The 12,192-nt window shown below is 42.6% G+C and overlaps 1 protein-coding gene across 1 annotated transcript in view; it reads left to right on the top strand.

The window, feature by feature from the left end:
• adgb (androglobin) overlaps positions 1 to 12,192 on the top strand; it is a 267,020-nt gene that overhangs the window by 53,837 nt on the left and 200,991 nt on the right. The window contains exons 6-7 of the mRNA XM_080200127.1: positions 446 to 585; positions 8,601 to 8,687. Of these exons, the coding sequence (XP_080056253.1) occupies positions 446 to 585; positions 8,601 to 8,687 (227 nt within the window). The remainder of the gene's footprint in view (positions 1 to 445; positions 586 to 8,600; positions 8,688 to 12,192) is intronic.

The following is a 12,192-nucleotide window of genomic DNA, read 5'->3' as shown; positions in this document are numbered from 1 at the left end:
GCTCAAGGCAACATAATGGACATCAAATAATGGCCTGGCCAGTGACATCCGCCTCTGGAGAGTGTTTTTATTAAAAGACAATGGGAGGGAGAGTTAATCGCAGACTGTTCTCTTGCATCATGATGGCTGGTTCACAGCAGCAGCAGTTGAAGACTGACCCCTATCATTGCATGTAATGGAATAAATAAAACAAAAGGAATGTGGTCAAATGATGAATCCCCTTTATGCAGAGTAGTTACTAATAATTTGTAGTGTCTGTCAGGTTGAATATCTCAATTAGATTTGTAGTCTAGGTGCCTGGTCCTATTAATTAAAGTAATTACTGGTGTCGATCAGCGCACGGTAGGACTGTGCTGCAATATGTTGCGTCAAATTGCATGGGTTTGTTTAACTCGTCTGTTTACTAGTTTTCCAGCTGACTGTAAGTCTTCCTCTCTCCTCCCAGGGATGCTGGCGCAAGATCACAGTGGATGACACTATGCCCTTCGACAAAAATGATAAACTGCTGCTTCCGTCTACAGCCTGTCATGGGGAACTCTGGCCAATGTTGCTGTCAAAAGCTCTTGTGAAGCTTGCAATCATTGAGTATGTTAAAACCATTTCTCTAAAGACATTGTCAACTAATAACAATATTTAAGATCCAGTCCAGACACTCCAAGCTGTTTTATAAAGTTCATCTAAACTGTAATTTTTAACATTTGAATTTAGCACTGGTGAGCATAACGTGTTTCACTCTAGGTATGATTCCAGTGATCCACTAAAAAGCTTTTATCAAAAAAAGTTTATTTAAGGACACAGTTAAAATATAATAAAAAGAATTAGCATAACTTTTACCAATTGCAAAATTACAAAATTCAAACATGATACAGTACAAACCTTAACAGCTAGGTATCAATGTTGCTCTAAGTCAAACTCCATCCCATTGACATACACCCCTTTCCAGACTTAGTACAAAAAGCAAGTATGCTCACGTGATGCTGGGTTTTCAGCTTTTTAACACCTGCTGTGAATTGGTCCTTTGAATGTTGGAACAAATCTCTGGGACTTCCCATTCCTGGGACTTTCCAAAAAGCTTCTGGAGAGAGAGACAGACAGACAGACAGAGAAATACTGTCCTCCACCAGCTTCTGACAACAGCTAAACCAAAACTAAAAACTTGAACTTTTTTTGGGAAAAAAATTGTCCCCAGGCATTACGTGACCTGTCAATCATCTCCAAATCAAGCTCTACTCAGCAATCCCCAAAGGATTATAAATCCTCAGGACATTGCATTAGTCCAGATTAAAAATAAATATGATGTCCATTATCTTGCTTCAGTAACAATTAGAGGACAATTTTGGCTGCAAGCAATGGTGCTGACAATTTCTAGGGCCTGCTAGAAATATCCTGCAAAGGAACATGATTGAAGTACATCTCTTAAGGGCACAGTATCATCACAATAAGTTGTTTTTTAATCCTTAAAACTTCTGTGCACTAACTTCTGCAAAAAAAGTCAACCACTCCGCCCCACCTCCCCTGGCCCACCTGCAATTTTATGTTGAAGTGAAATCCACGTATATTATGGGTGCACGGTGATAGCATCAGCGACCCAGTTCATTCCCAGCTAGGGTCACTGGATGTGTCTCTCTGTGGCTACATGGGTTTCCTCCGGGTGCTCCAGTTTCCTCCCACAGTCCAAACGACATGCAAGTTAGGTGCATTGGCCACACTAAATTCTCCCTCAATGTACCCGAACAGGCGCTGGAGTGTGGCAACTAGTAGGTTTTACAGTAACTTCATTGCAGTGTTAATGTAAGCCTACTTGTGACATTAATCAATAAACTTTAAACTTTAACTCTGTGATCATTAGAGACTGGATTTTCTGATCTATGCAATCCAGTTTGAATCAAGAATTATAGAGCAATAAGGAAGCCACTCAGATCACTCTGCCTTCATTGGTGCGAGAGAGAGAGAGAGCTATCCAATTAGGCTCATTTTATCCTCCTTCCTTATAGCCTTGCAAATATTTTCCTTTGTCAAGTATTTATCCAATTTCCTTTTGGAAATTTCTATTCAGTCTGCATCCACTAACTTTTCAGGCAGTGCATTCCAGTCTGTACCAGCATACTGCTTAAAAAAAAACCATCTGCATCTCTGGTTGTTTTTGCAAAACCTTACATCTGTGACTCCTGCCAGTAAAAACATTTATTCCATTATAAGCTCTCCTCATCTGAAACATTAAATCTCCTCTTAATGATGAAAGTAATATATATTTCAGTGTATCTAAGGTAGAAAAGGTATGTTGGTTCATATTTTAATTTTCAGTCAACATGATCCTTTTAATGTACCATCCATCACTTCCCTGTTACCTGTTGAATTTGTCTGTCTATTTTTGGTATGGCTTTTTTTTTAAGTTTATTTATTAGTCACAAGTAAGGCTTACATTAACACTGCAACGAACAAAGAAAATTACAGCACAGGAACAGGCCCTTCATCCCTCCAAGCCTGCACCGACCATGCTGCCCGACTTAACTAAAACCCGTCTGGGGACATATTCCTCTATTCCCATCTTATTCATGTGTTTGTCAAGATGCCCCTTAAAAGTCATATAGTATCTACTTCCAATACGTCCCCCGGCAGCGAGTTCCAGGCACCCACCACCCTCTGTGTAAAAATTCTGCCTCGTACATCTCCTTTAAACCTTGTCCCTCACATCTTAAACCTGTGCCCCCTAGTAATTGTCTCTTCCACCCTGGGAAAAAGTTTCTGACTATCCATTCTGTCCATGCCTCTCATAATCTTGTAGACTTCTATCAGGCCACCCCTTAACCTCTGTCATTCCAGTGAGAACAAACTAAGTTACTCCAACCCCTCCTCATAGCTCATGCCCTCCAAAACAGACAACATCCTGGAAAATCTTTTCTGTACCCTCTTCAAAGCTTCCACATCTTTCTGGTAGTGTGGTGACCAGAATTGAACACTATATTCCAAATGCAGCCTAACCAAGGTTCTGTAAAGCTGCAACATGACTTGCCAATTTTTCAACTTAATGCCCCAGCTGATGAAGGCAAGCATGCCGTATGCTCTCTTGACTACCTTCTTCACCTGCATTGCCACTTTCAGTGACCTGTGTACCTGTACATCCAGGTCCCTTTGCCTATAAATATTCTTAAAGGTTTTGCCATTTACTGTATATTTTCTATTTGGATTAGACCTTCCAAAATGCATTACCTTACATTTGTTCGGATTAAACTCCATCTGCCACCTTTCCACCCAAGTCTCCAACTGATCTATATCCTGTTGCATCCTCTGATGGTCCTCATCGCTATCTGTAAATCCACCAACCTTTGTGTCGTCCGCAGACTTACTAATCATCCAGTTACATTTTCCTCTAAATCATTTATATATATTACAAACAGATGAAGTAAATGAAGTTACTGTGAAATTCCCCTCGTGCCACAGTCTGGCGTCTGTTTGGGTCAATGCACCTAACCAGCACGTCTTTCAGAATTTGGGAGGAAACTGGAGCACCTAGAGGAAACCCACGCAGACATAGGGAGAACGCACAAACTCCACACAGACAGTGACCCAAGCCAGGAATTGAACTCAGGTCCCTGGCGCTGTGAAGCAGCCGTGCTAACCACTGTGCTACCGTGCCACCCATACTGTGTTACATATTTACACGATTTTAACTTGACTTCTTCGTCCATGTCTGAATTTTTCAATGGAAGTTACACTTCAATTCAGCCTTCGAGCTGCAGATGTGTTGCTTGAATAAATTGCCATATATTAAAAAATGTTCTCTCTTGTCAGGAGAATGATCCCAGCCTCTCTTGGGCTCACAACACAACTGAAGTCCCTATTCCCTGTTAACATTTTAGTTCTTTTTCTGCCCCCTCTCCAAGATCTGGATAGATTGTACTTAAATGTAGTACCCAGAATTGAATTACAAGGCCAGCTAAGACAGGATTTTTTTTCTGTGTTCGTTCGTGGGATGTGGGTCTCACTGGCTAGGCCAGCATTCATTGCCCATCCCTAATTGTCCTTGAGAAGGTGCTGGTGGGCTGCCTACTTGAATCGCTGCAGTCCATGTGGTGTAGGTACACTCTACTGTTAAGAAGGGAGATCCAAGACTTTGACCCAGCAAAACTGAAGGAAGAACAATATAGTCAGGTCGATTCAAATCCGGGTCCCCAGAGCATTATCCTGAGTATCCTGACAATAACGTTGTGCCACCACCTCCCCCGGTAACATTGCCACATCATATTCCAGCTTTATTCCAAACAATGCAATTATCAATATCAGTTTGGAACAAAAGTATGACCAGAAGCACCCAGCCAAGTACTGCTAAGCTATTTTAATGATATCTGAATGTTGCCCTGAAATAAGAGATTGGATTTCCTGCAAGAAGGACGGTAGAGTCAGAAATGTGTAGGACATGGCCTCTGCAGTTATTGCCAATCCAGTGGCCCCAGTCCCAGCAAAAATCACTTCAGGACTGAGGAGCCATTCAGTCACAGTTAACAAAAATACTCATCTGCCACTCACAATGAACTTGCCTTTGTTAAGATCTGCTTAGAGAAAGTTCTCCACATTACGAAACGGATATAGCAATCTACATTACAAGAAAAGAGTTACAAGCATGCCACCAGTGTTGAGAGGGTACAAAGACTGAATAGGCTGCGACTCTTAATTTTAGAAAAGAGAAAATTTTTCTCTAAACTGCAAAATAGAAAAAAGACCAGCCAACAGAGGGTTTTAGCATTCTGAAAGAGTTTGACCAAGTAAATATACAGAATATGTTTCACTCCTGGAGAAGTACATAAGAACATAAGAAATAGGAGCAGGAGTAGGCCATCTAGCCCCTCGAGCCTGCCCTGCCATTCAATAAGATCATGGCTGATCTGTTGTGTCTCAGTTCCACATTCCCGCCCTCTCCCCATAACCCTTAATCCCCTCGCTTATCAAAAACCCATCAACCCGCGTCTTAAAAATATTTAGCGAGGCAGCCTCCACCACCTCAACGGGCAGAGAATTCCAGAGATTCACCACCCTTTGAGTGAAGAAGTTCCTCCTCAACTCCGTTCTAAACCGCCCCCCCTTTATCTTGAGGCTGTGCCCCCTAGTCCTACTGTCCTTTCTGAGCGGGAAGAGCCTCTCCACCTCTATCCTATCCATCCCATTCATCATTTTATCAATGAGATCTCCCCTCATTCTTCTAAAGTCTAACGAGTACAAGCCTAACGAGTACGAGTACATTAGCGTGAGGTCACTAATACAAAGAACAAAGAAATTGACAGCACAGGAACAGGCCCTTTGGCCCTCCAAGTCTGCACCGACCATGCTGCCTGACTTAACTAAAACTCCCTGTGCATCCGGGGACAAATTCCTCCGTTCCCATCTCATTCATGTACTTGTCAAGACGCCACTTAAAAGTTACTACCGCATCCGCTTCCACTACCTGGCAACAAGTTCCAGGCACCCGCCCCTCTCTGTGTAAAAAATCTGCCTCATACATCTCCTTTAAACCTTGTCCCTCGCACCTTAAACCTGTGCCCCCTGGTAATTGACTGTCCCACCCTGGGAAAATGCTTCTGATTATCCATTCTGTCAATGCCCCTCATAATCTTGTAAGCTTCTATCCGGTCCCCCCTCAACCTCCGTTGCTCCAGTGAGAACAAATCAAGTTTCTCCAACCTTTCCTTAAAGCTAATGCCCTCCGTGCCAGGCAACAACCTGGTAAATCTTTTCTGTACCCTCTCCACATCATTCTGGTAGTGTGGCGACCAGAATTGAACACTATATTCCAAGTGTGGCCTCACTAAGGTTCTATAAAGCGTCAACATGACTTGCCAATTTTTAAACTTAATACCCCGGTCAATGAAGGCAAGCAAGTGGTATGACTTGACTACATTCTCCACCTGCATTGCCACTTTCTGTGACCTGTGTACCTGTACACCCAGATCCCTTTGCCTATAAATACTCCTAATGGTTCTGCCATTTACTGTATATTTCCTATCTGTATTAAACCTTCCAAAATGTATTACCTTACATTTGTCCAGATTAAATTCCATCTGCCATCTCTCTGCCCAAGTCTCCAACTGATCTATAACCTACTGTATTCTCTGATGGTCCTCATCGCTCTCTGCAAATCCACCAACCAATAGATCCAGTAAAGAATGCAGGAGAAACTTCTTTAACCATAGAGTTTTGAGATCTTGATGGGTAGATGCCTTCTCATGAAAATTAATTAAAGAGGTTCATAGTCAGATACTGCTCCTCCAAAGCCAAATCTCCTCCCCCTACAATCCCTGTAACATTATCAAACCCCATTATCTGTCCCTCTTGGTTGTCACAGAGCCAATTTCTTTCACTGTTTCTTAACAATGATAAGATCTTGTTTGGCTCAGGATAGACTCATTAGGTCAAGCAACCTAAAGCAGAATATTATATTGAACATGTCATCAGAACTTACTGTTTCAAGGTTAGAGTCCTGCTTTATATATTTTCTCAGGTACAGCAGTGCTAGTTACTCCTGTGAATTGACCAGGTATTGTATATAGTACCTAGACTAACTGTACAATAGGATAACCTGTGTGCATGTCAGAATTCATGCAGGATTACTAACTGTAAGCTTTTAAGAAATGAGTGGGAAGAAGATTCCATTTGAATAATGAAAGCAGAGAAGGCAAATACCAGTAACGGGCACTAGCACCTTGGTCTCACTGAACTGAGCCATGATGTGAATACAGATTTGAACTCATGTTGTTTCCAATTAGTTACATCCAAATTCAACAACTTTACAAAATAATTATTTCATTTACATTTTAACCTCCCTTTAGACATTTTGTAATTCGTGATGAGCTTGAGGCAGGCAGGAATATGTTTACTGTATGAAGATGTAGATAGCTGTCAGCCATGGATCAGTAATAGTTTTCTTGCATCTGAGTCGGAAATTGTGTTTGTCCCATCCCAGACTCTTGAGCACAGAATACAGACTGATACTATGTACCCCAGGGAGTACTGAACTGTCGGAAGCGATTTTGACTGAGACATTAAAGTAAGCCCCAACAGCCATCTCAAGTGGACTTAAGTGATCGTCCAGTAAATAGAGTATTCCTACTTAGATACTCACTTGCAACTTCCATGATCAACATGCATTTAAACAATTATTCTGAAAAAGCTGAATGTTCCAAACACAAAAGTTAATTGACAGTCCTCACAATAGTATATAACATATTGTAGTTTAGTTTATTTACTTGTGGTTCAAGCTGGGTGACATTAACACTGCAATGAAGTTACTGTGAAAATCCCTTAGTGGCCACACTCGAGCACCAGTTCAGGCACGCTGAGGGAGAATTTAGCATGGCCAATGCACCTAACCAGCATATCTTTCGGACTGTGGGAGGAAACCGGAGCACCTGGAGGAAACCCACGCAGACATGGGGAGAATGTGCAGACTCCGCACAAACAGTGACTCAAGCCAGAATCGAACCTGGGTCCCAGGCACTGTAAGGCAGCAGTGCTACCCGCTGTGCCACCATGCCATCCAACATGTTGCATTTTCCTACATTAGTGGATCATTTATTTGACTACAGCAAAAACTTTAAGGGTGGCATGGTGGCACAGTGGTTAGCATTGCTGCCTCACAGCACCAGGGACATGGGTTCAAATCTGGCCTCAGGTCACTGTCTGTGTGGAGTTTGCACATTCTTCCCCTGTCTGCATAGGTTTCCTCTGGGTGTTCCAGTTTCCTCCCACAGTACAAATATGTGTGGGTTAGGTTGATTGGCCATGACAAGTTGCCCCTTAGTGTTAGGGGGATTAGCAGGATAAATATGTGGAGTTACAGAAATAGGGCATTGATGGGATTGTGGTCAGTGCAGGCTCGATGGGCCAATTGCCCTCCTTCTGCACTGTAGGGATACTATAGTTCTATGAAAATAACTTATAATACCCTCCTTATTCTCTCTGTCAGCATGGTGAATATTTCCCCTCTCATTTTTCTGTTCAAAACCCAAACAGTTGTCACTGTCTCTGACTGATTCTTATAATTTCCCTGTGTTCATATTTTGAGAAAGAGATCTACTCTCCACTTGTTCAGCTCATGTCTTTTATAGGGCTCCTTCCTTCATTCCACTATTGACACAGCAAGATCCCACAAATAGGTCGGTGACCAGATAATCTGTTTTATTGATGTTGGTTGAGAGAACCGGGAAGAGCTACCCTGCTCTTACTGACCATCAAAAGGCCAAATGGAAGCTCATTTTAAAATTTCATCTTAAGGACATTATTTCTGACAGTGCAACAGTTGCCTTGTGCTGGAATGTCAGTCTAGATTTAGTGCTTAAGTTTCTAGAATGGATGCACAACCTTCACTCAGAGGCAAGGCTGCTATAAACTAAACTGAAATTCAGTATTGCAATTGATATTGTTTTATCCACCATTATTATTACAAGGTATGAACCAGGATACATTCAGAGAAACTGTATTTACACTTGTAGTTCATTAAACAGCAGACACCTCAGTCAATTCACCTCTTATACGCCATTTGTGCTGAACTTCAAACTTATCAACGGCTACTTCTGGTAATACTGTGGGCTCTAATTGTGTTTTAACAGCATGAATATGGCAGGAAAGAAAGAAGTAGGGGAATTCACAGTATTACACGCTCTGACAGGCTGGCACCCTGAGATCGTCCCACTCCGGTAAGTACCCATGAAAAAACTTATTTTGAAATTTCCACCTTAAATCAATTAGTCACTGTGTTTATTAACTTGTGTGTTGGTGGCACGGTGGCACAGTGGTTAGCACTGCTGCCTCACAGCCTGACGAAGAGGTAAACCTCGAAAGCTTGTGAGTTTACTATCAAATAAATCAGTTGGACTTAAACCTGGTGTTGTCAGACTTCTTACTGCGTTTACCCCAGTCTAACACCGGCGTCTCCACATCTTGCCTCACAGCACCAGAGTCCCAGGTTCAGTTCTGCTCTTCAATGATTGTGTGGAATTTGCACATTCTCTCTATGTCTGCATATGAAACCGGGTGCTCCAGTTTCCTCCCACTGTCTAAGATTTGCAGGTTGGAGGGATTGGCCGTGCTAAATTGTCACTTAATGTCTCAAGGTGTATAGGTTAGATGGAATTAACCTTGGAAAATGTGCAGGATTATAGGGGTAGGACAGAGAAGAGGGCCTGGATTAAACACTCCCTCAGAGATTAGGTGCGAAATGGCCTCTTCTGCACTGTAGGGATTCTATTTTATGTAACATTTGAAATGGAACATTTGTAAACTACTGTGTAATAATGTACATATTTATAGCATTATAGCCTAGAAATTGTAGATGGCAATATTAGCTGGCACGCTTATTTACACTGTGTTCCCCCAACTTCAGCAGACCATTTATTCCCATTTCTTTTGCCCTATCATAGCAGCCCTGCATTCAGTTGTCCAGACCTTAAACTCTGGATTCCCTCTTTAAGATTCCCCACTTGTCTCTCCTCCAAACCACTTCTTAAACCTACCACTTCAACAAAACTGATAATCTAATGTTTTCTTCTTTGGTTTAGTGAAAAATTTTGTCTGATAATGTTACCACAGGGAACTTTGTGATGTTTTGAAAAATTAAGCGAGTTCTTATTTTCAAGGGATATTTCTGAGGCAAAGTGAGTAAATGTTATCCGGATGGGGCAGGTCACAGAGGCAGCACTGGGAGCAGGAGTCACTTCTGCACAAGCAACATGCAACCCACTAAACATAGTCTTGAGGCGGCTGCCCAATTGACAGCCTAGAGGTGCAGGGCCTGTCTAATTAACTAGCCGGGCAGGCATCAAGACACTGATGGTGGTGTCACCTAATTCAAATGTGGGAGCTGGAACCATCTTTAAAGTATTACTAGCCCTTTATGCAGTGTTGTCTTGTTGTTAAGGATTGCCTCAGCAACAATGCTGAAGATTCCTGTGACAGACTTCAAGATCCCTACACACTTTTGGCAGACCTAAGAACGTCAGGAACCCTGAGGGCCAAAGTCAGGAGACTGCTGCCACCATGGCAGAGGAAGATATTGAATGACCCCACAGTTTAATGATACCTCCCTGCAGGTTCTCTCCCAGGCTGCAAGGACAAGTTGAGACATCCTCTTCCCAAGGGATGGCATGAAGACACCATCTTGCCTAATGAAGCAAGCCTGGATGGCAATTGCAGTGGATCTCAGCAGCCATTCCATGTGCACTGATGTAGATCCTGAACAATTCATCCAGTTCTTCCACCCTAAAGGAAAATTGTTGTAGGTCGAATAGATTTTTTTTGGTGGTACAACTGCTATTGTACTGTTTTACTCTGACAGACATGTGCATGGGAATCACTGGCTCTACATGATTTATCCCAAATGTACATGGGCTTACAGATATTTTTCTAAATCCATTCTCAGCACAAGTAATGTAAGAATGTGGAACTTGTGGAGTGATTGAGGCAAATAAGGTAGAATGACACATTGATAGAGTGAGATGAAGTAAGATGGGAGAAAGCTCTTTGGAGCATAACACTAACATAGACGTGTTTGGACAAATGACCTGTTCCTGGGCCTTAACGTAATCCTAGAGAAGTTAATTACTCACATCCATACCTTCTAAATATGTCATTAATCCCCACCTTTAATATCCAAAATGGCTCAATACATTCTTGAGCCATAATTGTGACCAATGTGTTGCAATTATTTTTATGAACACAACCTATCACGAGTGTGATGGAATATGCTCCACTTGCCTGGATGAGTGCAGGGACAACAACACTCAACTTGTCACCATCCAGTCACAGCAGCTCACTTGATTGGCACTCTATTCACCAACCTGAACATTCACTTCCTCCACCACCAACTCACAGTCCCAGCAGTGTGAACCATCTACAAAATGCATTGCAGCATCTCACTGTGGTTCCTTCAACAGCACCTTCCAAACCCCCGACCTCTACCACCTAGAAGGACAAAGATAGCAGATGCATGGAACACCACCACTATCTGCAAATTCTCTTCTAAGCTACAAACATACCTGACTTGTAACTTTATTGCCATTTCTTCACTCTTGCTGGATCAAAATCCTGACCCCCTTCCTAACTGCACTGTGAATGAACCTACATCACATAGATTGTAGCATTTTAAGAAGGAGGCTCAAATCCAATTTCTCGTCAGCTATATAACTCAAATTCTCATGCAGACTAAGGAAATAGAACTATTTAAGTGACAATTATTGATATCAATCCCACCTCTTAATCAGACAAGTTTAAGCTCTATTCCAAGCAACCTGAGCATAAAGTTTAGGCTGACAATTAGTGCATTACCAAGAACATACTGTACTGTCCAGCAACCATCTTTCAGATAAGATCATAAAGCTTTGATACCTTTGCAGGTGGACATAAAAGATTTCAGTGCACTATTCTGAAGGTGAACAGTGTGTTCCTGGTGTCCTGGCCAATGTTTATTCTTCAACCAACATGACTAATACAAGTCATTATCATATTGCTGTTTGTGAAACTTTGTGCAGAGGTTGAATGTCATGTGTCCTACATTATGTGTCAAATTCATGTAAAAGCTGGAGTAGTTTCAAAATGAATCTCCCACATTCTGTGCAATGCAGAGTGATCTAGTGTGATTCACATGAAAAATCAGTGGGCAAGTCTTATTCCTGCTGGAGAGACTGGCAGCATCGCACTGAGTGGGCTACTGCACATGCATTGTAGCTCTGCACTGCCAGTCTACCCATCACTGGCCAGTTCAATTGCTGGTCAACCCCACATCACTGGCTGTACAACACCCCGCCCCCCCCCGCAAGAGTGACAGCCAAATTCCCCCATCCCACGATCTCCCACTAGAGACCCCAATGCCCAGTGGGCAGTGCCAAGATTTTCCTTGGGCAATGCCACTTTGCCCCTTGGGTAGCGTCAGGGGCCTAGGCTGGCAATGCCTGGGGACACTCCTCTTATCTCCAACCTTCTGGGGATCTTCGATGGTCCCCCCCTTCACTTCAGTGGGATTGAACCATGGGGAGCTGCTGTGAAACCGCTGGAGTGAAACATTCCTGGCAAGGGGGCAGTATTAGCAGGCCTGGAGACTTCAGTCTGGGCCCGCTAGTTAGATGTAAATTACATTATAATACTGGTTTGAATACATTACGATGGCGCCAGAAACCCAGCAGCCAAAGACTCACAGAGGCTATGGTG

The sequence above is a fragment of the Carcharhinus amblyrhynchos genome, chromosome 12, assembly GCF_965287045.1.
Source record: "Carcharhinus amblyrhynchos chromosome 12, sCarAmb.v2.hapA, whole genome shotgun sequence".
In the NCBI taxonomy this organism is placed as follows: Eukaryota; Metazoa; Chordata; class Chondrichthyes; order Carcharhiniformes; family Carcharhinidae; genus Carcharhinus; species Carcharhinus amblyrhynchos.
Note: the sequence above shows the minus strand (reverse complement) of the source record. Positions and strands in the feature narration are given on the sequence as shown.